The sequence below is a fragment of the Sceloporus occidentalis genome, unplaced genomic scaffold (genome assembly GCF_023333645.1).
Source record: "Sceloporus occidentalis isolate IW3139 unplaced genomic scaffold, rSceOcc1.0.p SCAF_201, whole genome shotgun sequence".
In the NCBI taxonomy this organism is placed as follows: Eukaryota; Metazoa; Chordata; class Lepidosauria; order Squamata; family Phrynosomatidae; genus Sceloporus; species Sceloporus occidentalis.
In genome coordinates, this window is record NW_028317181.1 from 1,006,721 (window position 1) to 1,030,003 (window position 23,283).

Here is a 23,283-nt window from a genome sequence, read left to right on the forward strand (position 1 = left end):
CACAATTTACGGTTCCTTGGATAGAGGTTTCAGCTGAAAGAGTAGGAAATTAACTTGTGGGGGGAAGATGCCAGGTTCAAGCCCAAGTGGAGCAAAGGGAAGAAGCCCTCTTGCAACCCTGGCTTAGCCCCATAATGGCTGCCGGTTGAGCTGGCAATGCTGGGCTGGAGGGGGTCTGGGAGAGTGAACAAGGGCAGATCTCTCTCCTTATGCAGAAGACCCTGGGTTCAACCTCAAGCATCTCCAGGTAGGGCTGCTAAAGAACCTTTCCTGAAATAAATGCTAAAGTGGCACAGATGCTGCCAGGCAGAAATTTCAATAATCATAGAATCCTAGAGATGGAAGAGGCCCCAAGAAGGGCCCTGATCCAGTCCAGCCCCCTTCTTCTGCCATGCAGGAACTCTCCATCAAAGCATCCCCATTAAGCAGCCTCTGCTTAAAGACCTCCAAAGAAGGAGACTCCACCACAATCTCTGAGGAAGAAGTGTGTCCCACTGTTGAACAGCCCCTACTGTCAGGAACTTCTTCCTAATGTTGAGCTGGAATCTCTTTTCCTGGAGCATGCATCTATTGTTCCGCATTCTAGTCTCTGGAGCAGCAGAAAACAAGCTTGCTCCCTCCTCAATATGACATCCCTTCAAATATTTAAACAGGGCTGTCATATCACCTCTTAATCTTCTTTTCTCCAGGCTAAACATCCCCAGCATCTCCCTCAGCCGTTCCTCATAGGGCTTCATGGTTTCCAGACCCTTCACCATTTTAGTCGCCCTCCTTTGGACACAGGGCTCCAGTTTCTCAATGTCCTTTTTGAATTGTGGGGCCCAGAACTGGACACAATATTCCAGGTGGGGCCTGACCAACGCAGAATAGAGTGGCACTATTACTTCCCTTGATCTAGATACTATACTTTTATTGATGCAGCCTAAAATTGCATTGGCCTTTTTAGCTGCTGCATCGCACTGTTGACTCATGCTCAACTTGTGGTCTACTTGGACTCCCAGATCCCTTTCACATGTATAAACCTCTCGTTCAGTCATGTGCCCCCCATAATGCTATATCTGTGCATTTCATTTCCCCGCCCTAAGTGCAGTACCTTACGGTACCTGACAGATGGACATCCAGCCTCTATTTAAAGACCTCCAAAGAGGGAAATTCCACCAGACTCCAAGTGAGCATCTGTCACTGACCAACAGCCCTGACTGTCAGGATGTTCTTCCTAATGTTGAGCTGGAATCTCTTTTCCTGGAGCTTGCATCCATTGCTCCGTTGTGTCCTGTTCTTTGCTCCCTCCTCAATATGACATCCCTTCAAGTATTTAAATAGTGCTCTCATATCACCTCTTAACCTTCTTTTCTCCAGGCTAAACATACCCAGCTCCCTAAGTCTCTCCTGATAGTGCTTTATGGTTTCCAGACCCTTCGCCATTTTAGTCACCCTCCTTTGGACACATGGCTTCTGTTTCTCCACATCCTTTTTAAATTGTGGTGCCCAGAACTGGATGCAATATTCCAGGTGGGGCCTGACCAGAGCAGAATACAGTGGCACAATTACTTCCCTTGATCTAGACACTATACTTCTATTGATGCAGCCTAGAATCGCATTGGCCTTTTCAGCTGCTGCATCACACTCTTGACTCATGACAGCCTGAGACAATGTTGCTGGACTACATGGATTCCCTTCCAAATGGTGGAGGATGGGAGGGACGATCCCTGCCCTTCTGCTGCCAAGGTCGGTGCCCAGGGATAGAGGCTGCCTCTCCATGGAGGGGCCAGAAACGAATCCTCCAATGAAGTTGCCAGCCAGAGGTGGGAATACTGGCCTGGACCGGACTTCAATAGTCTGACTTGGGATGCACAGGATATGTGTTCCTTTGGCAGAAGGTCTGCAGCAGTGGCACACAGAGCCACACATGCCTGCTTTCAGTCTTTTTAAAAAGCAAATTTTAAAATTTAATTTTTAAAATGCAAAATTTAACACTGCAGTTTAAAATGCACATTTTTATTTTTGAAATGCAAATTTAAAATAATAATAAAGACAAGTCCCCCCCTCAATGCATGAGGAATACAGCAGAGGCTTTCCCCATTAGTTTATCCCATGCAAGAAGAGAACCATTAGCTCACCTACACAAAAGTAAACCCCTTTGCTTCAATGGGTCTACTCTTGTCAGGCAATGCAAAAGGGTTGGATGCTATGCAGAATTACAAATGATGAAACTGTGGTGTTTCCAAAAAGCATTTTATTCGTTCCAGCGCCTCAACTGGCTTTGTAAAAGCGTCCAACGGAACTGCAGATGAGGCGGAGACCTTCCAGTTTTATGGGGAAAATAAAATGCAGATTGGGAAATGGAAAAGCTAGGGTGCTTTGGGAGCATGAAATACATCTCCAAATCTCTCTTCGCTTCCAGACAGGAGGGTCCTGGATGGGTCTCGGTTGCATGGCTTGGGGCAGGATTGGGACCCCTTAGTGCCCTGCAGAAAGAGGCAGAAAAGGAGAGGGTTGTTATTAGTACGGTATACATTTCCTATAAGGAAATTTAGGATGGCCAGGGTGGCTGGCACGTGCCAGTTCTCACATCTGTTGTGTTTTAGAAGTTTTGGCTGCATCCACACTAGAGAAATAACCCAGTTTGGCACTGCTTTAATTCTTTTTCTAACCCAAAGCTATGGAATTCTGGAAGTTGGGGTATGTTGTGGGGTCCAGAGAGCTCCACTCTGGACCCCACAACATACCCCAACTCCCAGAATTCCATAGCCTTGAGCCAGATAAAAGTTAAAGCGGTGCCAAACCAGGGTATTTCTCCAGTGTGGATGCAGCATGCATGTGTTTTCCTTCAGTTTACTGGCTTTTTGCGGGGTGCTTACCTTCTGGGTAGGTGCTGCCATCAATAGGAACGTAACCTGGAAAGAAGGAGATGAGAGTCCTGGATTAACAAGTGATGCACGTATACAGAGAGATCTCGCAGCCCCTTTGAGACTCAACGCAAGAAAGAAGTTGGCATCCTGAGCTTTCCTAGACTTCCATCTACTTCCTCAGGTGCATTTGGTGGAGAGTGGGAAATGCATCTGAGGAAGCAGACTTAGGTCTAGGAAAGCTCATGCGTCCCCATTCTCTGAAGATGCCAGCCACAGATGCTGGCAAAATGTCAGGAAGAAACTCTTCTAGAACATGGCCACAGAGCCCCACAAAAAACCCACAAAGAACTATGCATCCCGGCCATGGAAAGCCTTCGACTTCACAATAATAATAATAATGGTCCCAACCTGGGGAAAAGATGCATTGGAAACACTACTGCTACTGCTACTAATAATAATGGTCACAATGTGGGGGAAAGGGTGCATTAGAAATCACCATCATCAAGGTTTGTACTCCCTTAACTTAGTAGTGTGGAGAGATTAAAGGAGGCAGAGTCTTGCCCTTTGCTGTGGACTTTGGCAAAAGCAAACTGCTGCAGCCTTTCATATCTTGTGGGTTCTTCCTTGTTAAGGTAACCTTTGCCCTCTTGACCATGCTTTGGTGTTGCTCAGCCGCACGCATCCTGGACTTCCTCCATGAAATGCCGGAGGGTATGAAAGCGATGCCTGCTTTGGGCACGGACGCTCCTTTGTCCCCCTGGGGCCTACCTTGCGGCGCCCATTTCCTCCTCCAGAAGATGGTGGCCACCGTGAGGAAGACGGTGCCCACAGCCAAGACTGCCACAGCCAGACCCACTTTGAGACGCAGGTCCAGAGACAAACCGGGCGCTGCAGAGAGAAGGAGAAGGTGTTAATGTCCTCCTAGGTGGATGTGCCAATAGCAGAGATGTGCCCTGCCCCTACCTGGGGGTCACAATTAGGGTTGCCAAAAACCTGAGATCAAGAGACAATGGCTCTGGGAGATGCCACTAAGTGCCAGGCATTCAGAGAAACCACCCACAGTTGCTCAGAGCTTGCCACTGAAACATACAGGGAGGATGATGGGACATACAGTGGGACCTTGGTATCCGCTGAGGTTTAGTTCCAGGACTCCCTATGGATACCAAACTTCCTGGAGACTCAATTCCTGTGGCATAGTAAAATGGCGTCCCTTAAAATGCCATCTTCAGGTTCTGTGCGTTTGTTTTCTTGCGTCCTCCTCTCCATCCATCAGCTGTGGGGCCAGGGCTCGCCCTCCACTCTGCTCTTGAAAATAAAAATGTCATCAGAGCAAGATTAAATGAGGGATTATTCCTTTTCAGTTACTTGGGGAGGTGAGATTTGCTCCAGGGGATTTGGAGCAGAGTGGAGGGTGAGCCCTGCTTCCACAGCTGCTGGGTGGAGGAAGAGGAGGACGCTAACAAAACCCATGCACAGAATCCAAAGACATCGCCATACTAGGATGGATCAGTCTGCAAAGGGATCTTGCGGCACCCTTGAGAATGAATGAGAGAAAAAAAGACATCGGTAGCATAAGCTTCCATAGAGTTGGGTCTATTCTTCAGATTCCTGTTTATGAAGATCTGTTCCTAGGCACTTCCTGCATCTGAGGAAGTAGATTCAAGTCCTTGAAAAATGCTTTCAAAGGTGCTATAAGATCCCATTGTATAAGTAAATGTATGCATCCTCCGGATCATTTTTGCAGGCTGCAGTAACAAATGAATCAAGCATCTTCCTTCAATTGCTTCCCAGGTACTTCCAAAGAAAGCACAGAAACACAGGAATTTATGGCTTGCATTCAGGAAAGCCTTGCACCTAAGAGCAAGATTCCTTCCCTTCTGAGTTAATAGAATACACTCATCCCTCCATATTTGCAGCTTTGATATTTGTGGATTTGATTACTCGCGGATTTGATTAATATGTTCTCTCTAGGAATTTCTAGGTACTCCAATGCAACTCTGTGGTCAACTTTAACTAAAAGTTGCACTAAAAAGACCTAGAGGTTATTCTTAGAGAGAATACTGTACTAGGCCTTTGTAGCTCCTCCGGCGCAGTTCTATGGTCAGTGTCTGTTGGACGTTGACCACAGAGTTGTGCTGGAGGACCTAGAGATTCCTAGAGAAATGACTCTACTAGGCCTTTGAAGCTCCTCCAGCGTAGTTCTATGGTCAGTATCTGTAGAACGTTGACCACAGAGTAGCCCTGGAGGACCTAGAGATTCCTAGAGAGGTGTCCTCTCAGGTAAAAAGCATAATGTTTTTGTTATTTACTGTTTTTCCATATTCATAGAATCATAGAATTGTAGAGTTGGAGGAGACCACAAGGGCCATCCAGTCCAACCCAATATTCACGAGGGTCTTGTGCCCCTAACCCTAGCGAATATGGAGGGACAAGTGTAATAGAACCATAGAGTTAAATGACTGTGAATGACTTTTGTCAACTCAGTTTGCAGCAATTTAAGTCAGCTGAGGACCAAGGAGGAGGAGAGCGAAACCAGGACACTTTAAAAGCAGCAGAGAAAGTGGGGCGGCAGAGGGTTGCGTGCGGCTGTCCCTGCCAAAGGGGAACTCTTGGAGGGTATCCTATCAGCGTGTCTTGATTTTCCAGCCCCGATCCCCAAAACTGACCCCACTGCTTGGCAATGGGCTCTGCAAGGCTGACATGATCCACTTTGCAGGTGTAGATCCCTCCGAGTTGGGGGTCGACCGGCAGCGTCCGCCGAGCCTGGTAGGTCCAGTCCCCATTGTTGTTGAGGGTGAGGGCCCCCACTTTGTCCTTCAGCTGGGCCCCGTTCCAGAACCAGGTGATGTTCACTTCAGGCGGGTAGAAGCCCCATGCAACGCAAGCCAGCATGATGGGTGATGGAGTGTTCCGGGGGGTGACCGGGAAAACAAGGACATTTGGGGGTGCTGAAGAGAGGAAGCAAGGGGGAAGATGGAGTCAGTACAAACGTCAACTGAATCCCCAAGGCCATTGGTCTGTGCCATCACTTGCCAGGATGGTATGTGCCCTTACTTGCCAGATTAGCATGTGCCATCACTTGCTAGGATGTAGCATACAGAACCATAGAATCATCGAATCAGAGTTGGAAGAGACCCCCAAGGGCCACCCAGTCCAATATTGTGGCTGGTTTTTGAACCCTCTCAAGAACAACATTCAGGCCATGTTTTGCCCCATCCAGAGGCGTCCCCATCACTTTTAGGGGACTGCCCCTACTTTAGCAAGAAGTCAAATACAGAGTATCTCCGTGAGACCTGCCTTCTGCTGCTCCAATCTCCAGTCCTCTTCTTCAAATCGGAGGGTGAGGAAATCCATTTGTGTGTGTTTTAGCCTGTAGTCTCTTGAACTTAGCTACACCCTTCTTAGATTAGCCAGGAGCAGGGTTTTTAGCTCCTGTGCTATTTCCCCCCATTTCTACTTTGAGAAACAGCTTGCACTGAATACAGACTGTTCCGCTGGTTTCTTTGTCTGTCTTTTTAATAAAGAAATTCAGTGAGACCATCGTATCTGGAGGGGAATCTGTTTGGGACCACCCTGCGGATATGAAAAAATGTGGGACCTCATGTCCTGTTGTACTTAATGGTGGCACCAGACACAGGCTGCCACTGAGGCCAATGGGGCTTGCGGTCCACGGATGCTTAAATAGAGAGCCCCGCTGTAATTGTTTTCACCGCAAAATCAGCATGCCCTTCTACTTCATAGGAGTCAGAAAAGACCCCGGTCCAAAGTCATGCCATGCAGGGATACATAGTCCAAGCCCCCTTGACCAATAGCCACCCAGCTTCTGTCCATTCTCACTTGGGGTCACTTTGGTAGATTTCCCATTTTTAAAACCCCCGGCCTGTCAGATCCTGCAGGGAGTTAGTGCCTGGAGGACTTTTCCCCCTCTATCCAGTAAAACCAGTGCACTGCATGTAACCCCCACCTCCTTGGCCTCCGGTCAACCCCCCCCCCCCGCCGTTTACTCACTCCAGCGGTCTGCTGTCTGGCTCCAGAGGGACTGGGTCTGGCCCTGGCAGGCCTGGCAGGCAGCCGGTCCTTGGGGAGGGCCAGTGGCATCCAGCTGCTGGGAAAGCTGATAGGACACTTGGTCCCAGGGATAGAAGGTCCCCAGGCCGCAGGGCAGGAACTGCTGGTAGTCGTTGTCGTAGCAGATGAAGGGGATTTTGTTGAAGGTCAGCGTCCAGTTGGTCCAGAGGACTTGGCCGGTGGCAGAGAGAAAGCAGTCGGTCTCCAGCTGGAGGACAAAGGCCCCTGGACAGAGAGGGACAGAGAGGGACGGGGGAGAGAAAGGAGGGCAAGGAAACAGGAGCGCAAAGGGTCACTCTCTTGGCACCAGTGTCCCTTCATGGCGTGTGGTCAAGCGACCCCAGGGGCTGGTCAAGATGGGAAAAGGGATAAGCGAGGAAGGCTGCAGTTTGCTTTTGCCTGGGTTTCCTGGGAAGGGCACCAACCTGGACCCTCCTCTCCTCTCCCCTGGGAGTTAATTCACTGCAAATGGGTTAATCTGAGTGCTGCCTTGAGTCCTATATTGGGAGAAAAGCAGGATATAAGAATCTGATTTTTGCAGCACCTGAAGTAAACTGTGGGCAAAGGAGGAGGAGGAGGAAACTGCGACGTTTTAGAGGCAGCTGAGCAAGTGGGAAGGCGGAGGAATAACCGGGACTCTGCCTGGCCATTTGGGGCATTTGAAAGGCTTGCAATGGAAGTAAGCTGAGGACGAAGGAGGAAGAGGAAAAGGAAAGAGGGACACTGTAAAAGCAGCGGAGAAAGTGGGAAAGGAGAGGATTCATCCCAAAGGAGGCGGTGAGAGGGCTTGCGATGGAAGTGACTTCAGGGACGGAGGGCGAGAGAGGAAGTGGGGTCCCACTGCCTTGGGTCTACAGGGCAGATGCACCCACCGAAATGACAAAATGGTTGCTGGGAGCTCCCCCCCTCCTCTGACCCCCCACTCCCAACTCTTTTGCACTGTCACTTTCTTCCCACTTTCTTTTTTTTGAAGGGGGGTGTTTTCCCCTTACGATGTCCTTCCTTGCAAAAGCCAAAGGAGGAAGGAGCTCTGCACTGCTCCCCAGGAAGGAGGGATGGCACTCTGCGTATGGGCAGAGGCCACCGAGGAGGCTGGATCTCCCCCCAAACTCCCCCCAATAGCCGGGGGCTCCACTCTCTCAGCCTCAGGGCAAGGGGAGGGGGTCCCAAAAGTAACTTCCCAAAGACCCCCCCATTGACTTCCATTGGCTCTCCTTACCTGCTGGCCAGAGGGCCCCCAGAGCCAGGGACCACCAAGGGCTGAAGACCCCCATCCAGTTCTCTCCAGAGCAGGAGACCCCCAAGGAATGGCCCTCTTCCTGGCCCTTGGCCCTACTGGCCCCCTGCTGCCCTCCCCATGGGCCCACTGCCAGCCTCCAGTGGCCAGGAGTTCCGCAGGGACAGGCCCTAAAATGCCCCCAGCCTCCCAGCTGCTGCACACACTTGCTCTAGGGGCCCCTTGCCTTGGGGGGCGATGAGGGGCAGGGAACGAAAGCCACTCTCTCAGCCCTTTCCTGGGGAGCCAATGGGGACGGAGAGCGGCGCCGCGTCATCAGTCGCCGGGGAGATTCCATCCGCTGCGGAGTTCCAGAAGGAAACTGTTGCAGCACTGACCGCTTTTGGCAACATCATCTGCACGGCGGAAGAGTTAATAATGCGGCTTGAAACCGCTTTAAGGGCTGCGGCTCCATCATCTAGGAATAATAATGCATATAGAATCCTGGGATTTGTAGTTTTTCTGGCCACATCTGGGTGCATCTGCACTACAGGAATGATGCCGGTTTTGCAATGGTCTCTGGGTAAAAATAAATGCAGTTTGGCACCAATTTAAAAGCCCTGGCTTCTACAGAACATTGGGATTTATAGTTTTGAAAACGTCTTGAGCTTGGCGCTTTAAGTGCTGCAGCTCTATCCCTATATGGAATTCTGGAGTTTGTTTTCCACCACTTTACTATATGATCCTGGGATTTGTAGTTTTGCCAGATGTCTACCCTTTGCTTGGTGCACCTAAACTGAAGAAATAATGCAATTTGGCACCCCTTTAACTGCTGTGGCTCCACCCTATATAGAGTCCTGGGATTTGTAGTTTTCCAGGGCCTTTGGCCTTCTTTGGGTGCACACAAAGGGCAGGAACAATGCCCTTTGGACACCCCCCCTTTAACTGCCCTGGCTCCATCCTACAGGGATCTGTAGTTCTGCCAGGCAACTGGTCCCTTTAGAGGAAAAGTCTGAAGGCTTTGGAAAAACTAGAAATCCCAGGGTTCCTCAACATGGAGCACCTAAAGTGGTGTTAGACTACCTTTATTTCTAGGTTCTGGATGCACCCAGAGAAAGGCTAAGGACTTTGCAAAAACTACAAATCCCAGGGCTCCACAGGGATGGAGCAACAGAACCTCTTTTACTTTATTTATTTATTTCCAATATTTATATCCTGCCTTTCTCTCACCAAGGGATTTTACTCCTATAGTATAGAAGATGCACCCAAAGAAGGCTAAGGACTTTGGAAAACTACACATCCCAGGGCTCCATAAGTTGGAATGACAGCATTTAGAGCGGTCTCAAACTGCATTTGTTTCAACAATGGAGATGTACCCAGAGAAAGGCTAAGGACCTTGCAAAAACTACAAATCCCAGGGCTCCACAGGGATGGAGCAACAGCACTTAAAGTGGGGTCAAAGTGCATTTATTTCCGCCGTGTGGATGCCCCCTTTGCCCCCCTTCTCCTCTTCTTCCTCTGCTGCTGCCACTTCCCTCTGGCTTCTTCCCTCCCAGGCCCTGAGTCTGACTGCCTTCCTAAAAGGGCCACTTTCACTTCCTCCAAAAAGGGGCCAACTTCCCCCCCAAAGTCCTAAATTTCTCCAAGGCCTCCCTTGCTTCTGGAGAAGGACTTTGGCCCAGGAGGAGAGGGAGGCCGGGGTTGCAAATGTGCCTCTGTGAATGGGGCTCCTAGGACCCTAGGGTTGGAAGAGACCCCAAGAAGGGCCCTGATCCAGTCCAAGCCCCTTTTTCTTCTGCCATGCAGGAACTCTCCATCCAAGCATCCCCATTGACAGGGGGCCATCCAGCCTCTGCTTAAACACAGCCTCCAAGGAAGGAGGCCAAACCCAAAGGGTGCTCAACAATGGCTCTTTTTCCTCCTGGAGGGAAGTGACCAGTGGGGTCCCACAGGGCTCTGTCCTGGGCCCAGTGTTATTCAACATCTTTATCAATGACCTGGATTGGGGGCATACTTATCAAATTTGCAGATGACACCAAATTAGGAGGAATAGTTAATACTCCAGAGGACAGGATCAAAATTCAAAATGACCTGAATAGACTAGAAAGCTGGGCCAAAGCTAACAAAATTAAATTCAACACAAAGAAATGTAAGGTACTGCACTTATGGCAGAAAAATGAAATGCACAGAAAGAGATCTAGGAGTCCAAGTAGACCATAAGTTGAACATGAGTCAACAGTGTGATGCGGCAGCTAAAAAGGCCAATGCAATTCTAGGCTGCATCAATAGAAGTATAGTGTCTAGATCAAGAGAAGTAATAGTGCCACTGTATTCTGCTCTTGTCAGGCCCCACCTGGAATATTGCGTCCAGTTCTGGGCACCACAATTCAAAAAGGACATTGAGAAACTGGAGCCATGTGTCCAAAGGAGGGCGACTAAAATGGTGAAGGGTCTGGAAATATGAAGGGTCCATGAGGAAAGACTTAAGGAGCTGGGGATGTTTATCCTGGAGAAGAGAGGGTTAAGAGGTGATATGATAGCCCTGTTTAAATATTTGAAAGGATGTCATATTGAGGAGGGAGCAAGCTTGTTTTCTGCTGCTCCAGAGAACAGGACCCGGAACAATGGATGCAAGCTCCAGGAAAAGAGATTCCACCTCAACATTAGGAGGAACTTCCTGAGAGTAAGGGCTGTTCGACAGTGGAACACACTCCTTCCTCGGAAGGTGATAGAGTCTCCTTCCTTGGAGGTCTTTAAGCAGAGGCTAGATAGCCATCTGTCGGGGATGCCTTGATTTGGATTTCCTGCATGGCAGGGGGTTGGACTGGATGGCCCTTGTGGTCTCTTCCAACTCTATGATTCTATGACTCTATGATTCTATGATCTCTGAGGAAGGAGTGTGTTCCTCTGTCAAGCAGCCCTGACTCTCAGGAAGTTCCAGAGGCTGGATGGCCATCTGCCAATGGGGAGGCTTTGGTGGAGAGTTCCTGCATGGCAGAAGAAGAAGGGGCTTGGATTGGATTGGAGCCCTTCTTGGGGTCTCTTCCAACTCTAGGATTCCATGATGACACTGTCGACTCGTGTTCATCTTGGTGCTCTCTGGGCACTTTGTACTCCAAATCCCAGCATCCCCGGTCCTCACATGGCCTCTGATGGATCCCCTGAAGGACCATGCCCCCTTGAAGAGAAAAGGAAGACCCCAGCACTCCCAAACCTGGGGGTCGTTCCTATCTTTCTCCTGGGTTTGTGATTCCGCAGGTGAAGCCAAAGGCCTGGAGAAACATGCTTTCTGGAATTAATTTAATTCTGTTCAGAAATTAAAGCTGTTTAACTTCCAGAAGCCAAGAAGAAGCTCCCTTTGGAAAAGGGCAGGAGCAGCAGCATCAGAAACAAAGCGGTCTGGGAAGCATGCAAACAGTTCAGTCATTTGACTTCTTCAATTATAACAACAACAACAACAACATAATTATATTCTACTATGATTATACAATATCTATCTATCATTAAATAAAATAAGTATTACTATTTTATTGACTAGTTGGCAGTGCAAACCAAACAAGTAATGAACTAAAACATTGCTCTGCCAAGGAGAACGCCTTCACTTTTCCGTGCAACAAAATTAATCACATTTTCAGGAAAAAGCCTCCTTTTCGCCCACATTTCCTCCTTCTTCCTTTTTAATATTTGAACAGATTCACGCTTCCTCTTTGAAAAACCAAAGCTGCCTCTTTGCTTCCTTTATTTGCTTTCAGGCATTTTCACTTTCTGTTTTGTTTCTTGGAATTTTGTCCTGGGTTTTTCTTTCAAAGGAGGGTGCATCTGCACTGTAGAAACAATCCGGTTTGACGCCACTTTGTCCTATGCAGTCCTGGGATCTGTAGTTTTGCAAGGCCTTTCGACTTCTCTAGGTAGAAATGATGCAGCATGACACTTCTTTAAGTGAAACTGCTCTGTCCTATGGAATACTGGGATTTGTAGTTTTGCAAGGCCTGGAAGTTAAAAGTGATGTTGATTTGCGTTATTCCAGAAGTGTAGATGGACCCAGAGGACAGCTAAGGCCTTCATAAAACTACACATCCCAGGATTTATGTAGGACGGAGCCAGGGGAGTTAAATTGGTGTCAAACTGCATTATTTCTGTGGTTGCATGCACCCAAGGAAGGCTAAAAACCTTTGCAAAACTACAGATCCCAGGGTTTCTCTAGGATGGAGCCCTGGTAGTTAAAAGTGGTGCCAAACTGCATTATTTCTGTCAGTGCAGATGCATAATGCTCAGGAAAAATTTTTGTGTGTCATTTGCAATCTATGTTATTTAATTTATTTAAACAGTGACTCTTAGAACTGTAACTTTTCTTAAAAGTCCACCACTTAACATTTTTATTATAATTTACATACATAGCACCACCGACTTACATATTAAAAATCATATTAATATGAAAAAATGCCCCCTTATCTTCACATCCTCAAAATTTTATTTTTGTTAATTTATTTATTGTATTTGGTTTGGTTTAAATTGGTTTCAGATTGATTTGAAACATTTTTTTTTAATTTTACGATATGGTCTTAAAGCATCAGAAGCAGCTGCCAGGCTGCAGAAATAAAGCAGTCCGACTCTGCTTTAAATGCCATGGCCCCATCCCATGGGGACCCTGGGATTTGTAGTTTGTTTGCTCTGTGGCAGAGAAACTACAACTCCCAGGATTTCATAGCATGTTAAACTGGTGTCAAACTACTTTATTTCTGCGGTGCAGATGCGGCCAAAAAGGAACGAGCTGCAAGGAAAACGGTTTCACACACAAATACAGAAAAACAACCACAAATCTGGTTTCCAAGTATTTTATTAAGTTCTTTCTGGTATCTTTCTGGGATCCAGGTTCTGTGTGTGAATTTTGTGCCTTCAGTTTATGGTGACTCCATGGTTTTTTTATGAGGGTTTCCTTAGGCCAGGGATCCCTCTCAGAGATGGTTTTGCCAGTTCTTTCCTCTGAAATAAAGCCTGAAAGCACTGGTGATTTCTTGGTGGTCTCCCATCCAAGGGCTGTCCAAGGCTGACCCTGCTTAGCTCCCAAGATCAGAAGGGAGTCTGGTGCCTTTAGAGAAACCAGGACATTTAAAAAGCTTCTGAGAAAGCGGGATGGAAGAGGATTAATTGGGAATCTCACTTCCAAATGCAAAGCGTTGGAGGGCTTGCAATGGGAGTCAGCTGACAAAAGAGGAGCAGGAGGAGGAGAGAGAAACCAGGACGTTTTCAAAGCAGCTGAGAAAGTGGGATGGCAGAGGATTAAGCAGGAATCTCCCGGCCAAATCTAGACAGTTGGAGCACATCCCCACGGATTCCTCTCTGTGGTGCAACAGCTTTGAAGAGCAGCCAGAAATTGGGGTTCGGAGGGGGTACAGAGGGAGGGTCGACAGGAAGCCCCCCAAATCTGGAGGAAGAAGAGAGGATGGTTTGGCAGGGGACCTCTCTTGAGGTGGGCAAGGGACCGAGTGACCCCGGGGCCAAGTGGGGGGGGCAACCTCGATCTCACAGCATGGGGCCACAAAATGCACCCACCCAGCCCACAGTGGGTTGGTACCAGGGGCACGTTTGGGGGCCCCTGAAGCGGCCGCTTCTCCTCCTCCAAGGGTCTTTGTCAGGCCTTCAGGACAGATCACTCTGAGGAAGAGACAAGAGAAAACCATTTAGAATCATAGAGCTGGAAAAGACTTCAAGGGCCCTGATCCAGTCCAACCCCCTTCTGCCATGCAGGAACTCTCCATCAAAGCATCCCCATTGACAGATAGCCATCCAGCCTCTGCTTAAAGACAGCCTCCAAAGAAGGAGACTCAAAGGCAGCATCTTCCGCTGTCAAACAGCTCTTACTGTCAGGAAGTTCCTCCTAATGTTGAGGTGGAATCTCTTCCTGGAGCTTGCATCCATTGTTCCGGGTTCTGTTCTCTGGAGCAGCAGAAAACAAGCTTGCTCCCTCCTCAATATGACATCCCTTCAAATATTTAAACAGGGCTATCGTATCACCTCTTAACCTGACTTTTTCCAGACTAAACATCCCCAGCTCCTTAAGTCTTTCCTCATGGACCCTTCATATTTCCAGATCCTTCACCATTTTAGTCGCCCTCCTTTGGACACATGGCTCCAGTTTCTCAATGTCCTTTTCGAATTGTGGTGCCCAGAACTGGACACAATATTCCAGGTGGAGTCTGAACAAAGCAGAATAGAGTGGGACTATGACTTCCCTTGATCTAGACACTATACTTTTATTGATGCAGCCTAGGATTGCATTAGCCTTGTTAACTGCTGCATCACACTGTTGACTCATGTTCAACTTGTGGTCTACTTGGACTCCTAGATCCCTTTCACACAGATAAATCTCATTCAGCCAGGTGTCCCCCATAATCCTATATCTGTGCATCTAGTTTTTCTGCCCCAAGTGCAGTACCTTACATTTCTCCCTGTTGAAATTGTGTTATCTTTAAACAAATTTACACAATTTATACAAAAGGGAAAAGTGGGTGCAGTATCCCCTTTCCTATGCAACTTTTGCCAAGGGCTGGAGCCCCCTCTCCAGTTTTTAATCTGGCAACCCTTAGAAAAAAGAGAGATTTGGGGTGCATCTGCGTTGTGACTTCCATGGGATGTGTAGTTTGATGAGGAACCACCAGAACTCTCAGGCAGAGAAAAGGCGTGAAGAACCTTGAGAAACTACAAATCCTAGCGCGGAGTTAACAGCACTTGACAGTGGTGTCAAACTGCATTGTTTTTACCGTGTGAATGCACCCAAAGAAGGCTATAAAGTCCTTGCAAAACTACAAATCCTAAGATTTCTGTAGGAGGAAGCCATGGGAGTTAAAGCAGTGTCAAAACTGCATGTATTTCTACAGTGTGGATACATCCAGAGAAGGCTCAAGGCCTGGCAAAAACTACAGATCCCAGGATTCCAAAGGGATGGAGCGACAGCACTTAAAGTGCCATCAAAAACTGCATTTATTTCTGCAGTGCAGATGCTATAAATTCCAGGGTCCTACCTGTCTCCTTGACCCGGAAGGTGAGGAAGAGGAGGATGGCTCCCACAATGGTGAAGAGGATGCCCAGACCAAACGCCAGGCCGCAAAGGACGTTCGCCAGGAGTTCAGGGTCGATAGGGTCCATGGGGACTGCGGAAAAAATAGGGGGTCACTTGGGGTCCCTGGGGGAAGAAAGAGGAAGGAAGGAAGGCTGCACCCACATTGTGTAATTAATGCAGTTTGACGTCACTTCAAGTGCCATGGTGCCATTGTATAGAAATCCTGGGATTTGTAGTTTTCTGAGGCAGCCCAGGGGGGATGTGAGGTAGGAAGTGGACCAGGTTGCACCTGCATTGGGATTCTGGGATATGTAGTTTGGCGAGCTATTTGGCCTTTGTCTGGGAGCTCCGGTGCCACAGCAAAGTACTAATCCCAGGATTCCCGGTATCAAACTATGTTAAATCCTGGGATTTGTAGTTTGCTGCAGCACCAGCTCTCTGTATGACAGAGGAAGGCTGTTTCACTTAACTCCATATCCCAGGTTTCCCACTGGACAGCACTGTGGCAGTTAAAGTGGCATCAAACCGCATTAAATTCTGCAGTGCAGATGCAACTGCCCCTTCCTCTGGAATTCTGGGATTTGTAGTTTGGCAGGACATCCCATCTTCTCCATCAGAGAGCTCCGGTGCCACAGCAAAATACAAATCCCAGGATCCCTATAGGACAGTGCTACGGAAATTAAAACCAACTGCATTAAATTTTACAATGCAAATGCAGCTTCCTCTTCCTCCTCCTAAGGAATTATGGGAATTGTAGTTTGGCGGGTCATTCAGCCTTCCACTGCCAGAGACTTCTGCTGCTGCAGCAAACTACAAATCCCAGGATTATCATAAGTTGGTGCCGCAGCAACTGAAGCGTCTTCAAACAGCATTAAATTCCGCAGTGCAGATATAGCCTCCTCTTCATCCTCCTCTGGAATCCTGGGATTTGTAGTTTTAGTGAGACATTCAGCCTTCCTGTGTCAGAGAGAGCTCCACTGCTGCAGCAAACTACAAATCCCAGGATCCTCAGAGGATGGCGCTCTGGAAATTAAAGCGGTGTTCGCAGCCGGGTTGGTATATGCGAGATATTGGAAACTAAGAAAAGAAATACAAACTGATGAAACCGATATCCTATCAAGAAAGTTAAATGGAGAATTAAAGAAAACTAAGACCAATGATTGGGGGGAAAATAAAGAAGAAATGGGGGAATGACCGGTCGATAGATATGTAGGATTGCGTTGGGGAAGATCACTAAGAATAGGAGGTAAATGTTGTAAGACTTTATGATATGATCTCTGTTGTATTAGAAATATGAGATAAAGCTGTAGAAACAGGAAGAGTAAACAATTAATAAAATTTAATTTGGAAGAGAATATGCAGAAAGGAAGATAAATTTATGAATCAGTGAAGAGTTGGTCTCCTGAAGTCTTTTGGAAGTGTCATGATGTTGAACTGTATTGTTGTTGTTTTGTTTGTCCGATATGTATATACGTTTATTAGTTAATTGTATATCTGTTTCTCTGAAAATTGAATAAAAATGTATATTAGGGGAAAAAAGAAAAGAAATTAAAGCGGTGCTAATGTGCATTAATTTCCGCAGTGCGGACTTGGCCAGGGGCTTTGGTGGCGGTCACTCACCCCAGAAGGCCACGCTGGTGGCCGTGTCCCGGGGGGTCCTGGCGGTGCAGCTGTAGACCTGGCCCTGCTGTGGGGTGACCTCCAAGTAGGAGAAGGCCTGGAAGTCAAGGCCCAGGACCGGGTAGATCTGGGGGGCCCGGGGCCCGGGGGCTTCATCCGGCAGGGGCTCCCCGTCCAGCTGCCAGCTGAGCTTGACCGAAGGCGGGAAGAGGTTGCTGACCGCACAGACCAAGGTGTTCGGACGGCCCAGCTCCAGTGGCCGCAGGGTGAAGACCTCCAACTGGGGGGTGCCTGCAATGGGGCAGAGGAGAGGAGGAGAAGGGGTCAGCATCCTCTGAAAGAGGTCGTCCACAATGGGAAAAGGTAACACAAAGGACCTAGGTTTGGCAGGGACACTCAGGATTGTTTCTCTGCTGTTCCACTTCCTCAGCTGCTTTCAAAATGTCCCGGTTTCTCTCTCTCCTCCTTTCCTCCTTAGCTTCCTTCTCTTGCAACCCTCCAACCGTCCGAATCTGTCAAAAGGAATCCCATTTATTCCCCTGCTTTCCCACTTTCTCATCTGCTTTTAAAGTGTCCCTGTTTCTCTCTCCTCCTTTGTCCTCATACCCTCCAAAAATCTGGATTTGGCGGGGAGACTCCTGATTATTCTTCTGCCATGCCACTTTTTAAGCTGCTTTTGAAATGTCCCGGTTTCTTTCTCCTCCTCCCACTTTTTGTCCTCAGCTTATTTCCATGGCAAAACCTCCAACGATCCAAATTCAGCTGCAACCGTCCTGATTCATCCTCTGCCTTCCCACTTCCTCAGCCACTTTTAAAATGTCCCAGTTTCTCCCTCCTCCTCCTCCTCCTCTTCTGTCCTCAGCTTACTTCCATTGCAAACCCTCCAAAAATACAGATTTTGCGGAGAGAATCCCGATTAATCCTCTGCTTTCCCACATTTCCAGCAGCTTTTAAAATGTCCTAGTTTCTCTTTGCATAGAATCATAGAATGATAGAGTTGGAAAAGACCCCAAAAAGGGCCATGCAGTCCAGTCCCATTCTGCCATGCAGGAACTCTCAGTCAAAATGTCCCCATTGACAGATGGCCATCCAGCCTCAGTTTAAAACCTCCAAGGAAGGAGAATCCACTACAATCTCCGAGGAAGAAGTGTGTTCCACTGTCGAACAGCCCTTACTCTCAGGAAGTTCTTCCTAATGTTGAGCTGGAATCTCTTTCCCTGGAGCTTGCATCCATTGCTCCATTGTGTCCTATTCTCTGGAGCAGCAGAAAACAAGCTTGCTCCCTCCTCAATGTGACATCCCTTCAAATATTTAAACAGGGCTATAATAATAATAATAATAATAATAATAATAATATTTATTTGTATACCGCCCTATGGGAAACCAATCCGGGCGGTTGACAACAGTAAAATATAAAATACAACAATTATCATATCACATCTTAACTTTCTCCCAGCTCCCTAAGGGGTTCCTCATAGGGCTTTATGGTTTCCAGACCCTTCACCAATTTAGCCACCCTCCTTTGGACACATGGCTCCAGTTTCTCCACATCCATTTTGAATTGTGGTGCCCAGAACTGGACACAATATTCCAGGTGGGGCCTGACCAGAGCAGAATACAGTGGCACTATTACTTCTCTTGATCTAGTTACTATACTTTTATTGATGCAGCCTAAAATTGCATTGGCCTTGTTAGCTGCTGCATTGCACTGTTGCCTCATGTTCAACTTGTGGTCTACTTGGACTCCCAGATCCCTTTCACATGTAGTTTCATTCAGCCAGGTGTCCCTCATAATCCTATATCTGTGCATTTCATTTTTCTGCCCTAAATGCAGTACCTTACATTTTTCTGTATTGTATTTCATTTTGTTAGCTTTGGCCCAGCTTTCTAGTCTGTTCAGGTCATTTTGAATTTAGATCCTGTCCTCTTGGGTACTCTGAGGATCTTCGTCCTCAGCTTGCTTTTATTGCTGCAAACAGAGTTTGAAGTGCAAAAGCTGTTTACTCTCAAGGAACTCCATGGAGGAAAGGCAAAGGCAGTCTTGCAAATAATTCCAAACTATCGCTTAACACTTAGCAGCCCAGATTCACAAAGGAAGGTTTGCAAGGACTTGCCGCAATTAATTGATCGAATATTAATTTTGAACTTGGTCACCTTTAAATCAGTTTGGATGCTGTTGAAATAATAATAATAATAATAATAATAATAATAATAATAATAAATATTTATTTGTATCTGACCTCTCCCTTTTGAGTATTGAGAAATTAAAGGGGAAGCTGGATAGGTAAGACTTGGAGACGTTTATAACAGCAAGGAGCCTTTATTGTGTTTTGTTTATTCAGACCTTTGAGTGTGAACTATTTTTATTTTGTTTTATTTATTTTTTATTTCAATTATTTTATTTTATGTGAATTAATTAATTACTCTCCTCTGCCACCTTTCTCCCAAAAAGGGACCCAAGGCGGCTCACAAAGATAAAAACATTCTTATAATGTCACCACAAGAAACAGTTAAAATCATCTATTTAAAATAGCACAAAATTAATTAAATGAAGAAGATAAATTAATTTCTTTAATCAATATTCCTCCTTTCTCCCGGTTCGGGACGCAAGGCAGTGTCTCTGGCAGAAGTCTTGCGCTTGGATATATTTTTCCAATCATTATTTTTATAATTTAGCTGCTTTTGGGGAATATATATATATATATATATATATTTAAATGGGACTAATTGTTTTAAAACTTTTGTACAATATTAGCTATAGTTTTGATTGCACTTTAAGTGAAATTTATGAGCCCCGTTGGGCTGCATAAGAAAAATAGCAGGATATAAATTAACTTAACTAATTAAATACACCCAAAATACCCCAAAAAGCACCAGATTCCCATCTGAGAATGGAAGCTAAGCTGGGTCAGCCCTGGTCAGCACTTTGATGGGAGACCCACCTCTTACGAAAACCCTGGTCAGGACAGGTCTAAACTCCCCAAAAGGCACCAGAATCGCATCTGATCATGGAAGCTAAGCCGGGTCAGCCATGGTTGGTACCTGAATGGGAGACCACCAATGAATCCCAGGTGCTGTAGACGGTATTTCAGAGCAAGAAAGTGACAAAGCTATCTCTGGGGATTCTCGCCCTTGGAAAACTCTATTTAGGTCTAAATACCCTAAAATGGGCACCAGATTCCCGTCTGATTTTGGATGCTAAGCAGGGTCAGCCCTGGATAGAACCTGGATGGGAGACTGCCAATGAATTCTAAGTGCTTTTAGGCTTTAATTCAGAAGAAGAAACCTGCCTAGGAAAAATGTATGAAATTCAGGGCAGCAGGGACCGTCAAGGTAGCAATACAGACACCTCAACTCAAATCAGACTCCTGAGGAAAGCTGGATCTGGGAAATGTGGGGGTGCTGGGCTGGCACTGCCTGCCTGGCTCCCACCTTTGGCTTCCGGCATGTGGGCGCCCGCCTCGGAGACTTCGGTGAGGTTGTCCAGCGCTGCCTTGCAGACTTGGGCCAGCTTCAGGATTCGAACCTGGGACGTCCGGTTCCTCTCCTCGGGCTGGAAGTCGGGCAGCCGGGGCTGCCAGGTGGACCGCGGGAAGTCGAACCAGAAGAGCGGCTCATCGTCCAGCGTCTGGGCCAGGCCTAGGAAGGGGGAGTCCGGCTGGCAGGAGAAGACCTCCGAAAAGAGGTGGGAGGGAGCCTCTGGCCAAAGGATTGGGTCATGGGGGGGGGGGGGAGAAAACAACCAATCAATTAATCAATGAATCAATCAACCGACCAACAGGACAAGGGCCACCCAGCCTCTGCTCAAAGACCTCCAAGGAAGGAGACTCCATTCCCTTCCACTGTCAGGGCTGTGTTCTGTATTTCCTGCCTTGTTGCTCTGTCCATGGGGATGCTTTGAGTGAGAGTTCCTGCATGGCAAAAGGGGGCTGGACTGGATCAGGGCCCTTTAGGTGTCTCTTCCCACTCTAGGGTTCTATGGGTCTGAGAGGGCTGGGGACCCCATGGACAGCAGCCAAAAGGCCAAACCAATGGGTCCTGGAGCAGATGAAGCCGGAAAGCTCCCCGGAAGAAGAGGACCAAGAGGACCAGGCTGAGGCTGTCGTATTTGGGCCAGATCATGAGAAGGCATGATGGATCATTGCAAAAGAGTGTAATGCTGGGGAAGGCGGAGGGCAGGAGGAGGAGGGAGAGAGGAAGGCCCCAGGCCAGAGAGCGGGGGGGGGGGTCCTCCATGACTTTGCAGGACCTGGGCAGAGCAGGAATGGAGGAGGGAGAGGGGGTCTTGGAGGCGTCTCATCCAGAGAGAGGGTCGCCATGAGTTGAGACTGGCTCAAAGGCACTTAGCAACAACAAGCACAAGAACAACAGACATAATAAGCCCTCCCAAGTTCACACACGCACACAAAGACATAGCCCTGTTAGTCTCTGGAGTCAGTATGTGGAGAGATCTTGCAGACCCTTTGAGACTGACTGAAAGAAGTTGGCAGCAGGAATACTTTCCTAGATGCAGAAGTCTACGTCCTCAATTGCATCTGACGAAGTAGACTTAAGTCTAGGAGAGCTCATGCTGCCAACTCCTTTTCCAAGTTTCCAAGGTGCTGGAAATTCTCATTGCTTACTGAAACACATAAACACTCAAAGTCAGCCAGGTACCTTGCGCTGCATCTGCTCTTCCTCCTCCTCCTGTGGCCCCCCAGAAAAAAAGCAGACCCCCCAGGAGCCCCCCTGGGCACCGCCTGGGACCCATAGCGACCCCTTCTGCCCCCTTGAACCAAGGCAAACCCCCCAAACTCTGGGCTTTCCCCTCTAGGCAGAGTGCCCCTGCACAGCAGCCAATGGGCTTCCGGAGCGCTTCCTCGTCACCGGTTGCCAGGCAGAAGGCGCTGGGCCCAAGCTCTGAAGGGCAGATGCACCAGCAGCAGAGAGAGAAGGAAAGGGGGGGGGGGGGGCAATATATATGTGTATGTGTATATATATGTGTGTGTGTGTGTGCGTGCGCGCGCGTGTGTGCATTAGGAGAGCAGATTTCAGTAAACCTAGAGAAGTATTGAGGGTGATCCCGTGGTCAGAAATACTAAAATACTAAAATATTTGAAGGGATGTCATATTGAGGAGGGAGCAAGCTTGTTTTCTGCTGCTCCAGAGACTAGGACCCAGAGCAATGGATGCAAGCCCCAGGAAAAGAGATTCCACCTCAACATTAGGAGGAACTTCCTGATAATAAGGGCTGTTCGACAGTGGAACACACTCCTTCCTCGGAGTGTAGTGGAGTCTCTCTCCTTGGAGGTCTTTAAGCAGAGGCTGGATGGCCATCTGTCTGGGATGCTTTGATTTGGATTTCCTGCATGGCAGAATGGGGTTGGACTGGATGGCCCTTGCGGTCTCTTCCAACTCTATGATTCTAAAATTGGATTTCTGTAATGCGCTCTACATGGGGCAACCCTTGTACCAAACTCAGAAGCTTCAATTAGTGCAGAATATGGCAGCTAGGTTAGTCCCTGGATGCTCCAGGACTAGCCACATAACACCTATTTTGCAAGATCTTCATTGGCTGCCCATTCGCTTCCGAGCCCAATACAAGGTAATGACCTATAAAGCCCTAAATGGCTTGGGCCCAGGGTACTTGGAGGACCGCCTCTCCCCATATAATCTGTTGAGGGTTCCTGATATGAAGTACACCGTGGCTGCACAGAGGGCATTTTCCAACTCTGCCCCGCAGCTTTGGAACTCTCTTCCCGGCGAGCTCCGCTCGGTTACCTCCCTTGACCTGTTCAGGAAGAAGCTGAAGACCTTCCTCTTCCAACAGGCCTTCCCCCAGATGCTGTGATTTCTGCTCTCTCCCCTTTACACTAGCATTTTAAGCTAGTTATTGTTGCGGTTTTTAACCTTGTAATTTTTATCTTGTTTTTAATACTCTGATCTATTGTCATGGATTTTTTAATGTGGATGCTGTTTGTAAATTTGTACATTGTGTAGTACCTTTGTTGTAACCACTTTGATCTCTTTGGAAAAGCGGGCTATAAACAAACAGTATTATTATTATTATTATTATTATTATTAAAAGAGAAGGGAGTTCAGGACAGATGGGACTTTCTCAAAAGGGAGATACTGAAGGCACAATTTCAAACAGTTCCAGTGAGAAAGAAAAACGGGAGGTGTCTCAAGAAACCAGGATGGATGACTAAGGAACTTTCAACCGAGATGAGTTTGAAACGGAAGATGTATAAGAAATGGAAAAAGGGGGAAATCACCAAAGAGGAATTCACAGAAATAGCAGGTATGTGTAGGGGTAGAGTCAGAAAAGCTAAAGCGCAGAAGGAACTCAGGCTTGCTAGAGAGGTTAAGAACAATAAAAAGGGATTTTTTGGGATATAATAATAATAATAGGATTTATTTACATGCCGCCCAATCACTGGGAATTTAGACTGTTTCCTGCCCTCAGGCTTACAATCTGAAAAGACACA

At 47.5% G+C, this 23,283-nt stretch overlaps 3 protein-coding genes across 4 annotated transcripts in view; 1 reads left to right on the forward strand and 2 right to left on the reverse strand.

Annotated features, from left to right (window-relative positions):
* Positions 1–23,283, forward strand: part of LOC149278109 (uncharacterized) — a 705,984-nt gene that overhangs the window by 446,760 nt on the left and 235,941 nt on the right. The gene's annotated exons all lie outside the window — the stretch shown is intronic.
* On the reverse strand, positions 2,220–8,389 carry LOC149278123 (HLA class II histocompatibility antigen, DM beta chain-like). The gene is made up of 6 exons (XM_089502367.1): positions 8,140–8,389; positions 6,861–7,145; positions 5,519–5,800; positions 3,621–3,740; positions 2,862–2,897; positions 2,220–2,468 (listed from the first exon to the last, which is right to left on the reverse strand). The coding sequence occupies exons 1-6, from the start codon at positions 8,192–8,194 to the stop codon at positions 2,461–2,463; spliced, it is 786 nt and encodes a 261-aa protein (XP_089358493.1). The 5' UTR covers positions 8,195–8,389; the 3' UTR covers positions 2,220–2,460.
* On the reverse strand, positions 12,958–21,586 carry LOC149278124 (class II histocompatibility antigen, M alpha chain). 2 transcript variants are annotated; one of them, XM_089502368.1, is made up of 5 exons: positions 21,473–21,582; positions 20,249–20,515; positions 16,817–17,107; positions 15,159–15,287; positions 12,958–13,791 (listed from the first exon to the last, which is right to left on the reverse strand). In XM_089502368.1, the coding sequence occupies exons 1-5, from the start codon at positions 21,564–21,566 to the stop codon at positions 13,787–13,789; spliced, it is 786 nt and encodes a 261-aa protein (XP_089358494.1). In that variant the 5' UTR covers positions 21,567–21,582; the 3' UTR covers positions 12,958–13,786. The 2 variants fall into 2 exon arrangements, with proteins under 2 accessions (XP_089358494.1, XP_089358495.1); XM_089502369.1 differs by lacking the exons at positions 12,958–13,791; positions 15,159–15,287 and adding an exon at positions 16,519–16,698 and having other exon boundaries at positions 21,473–21,586.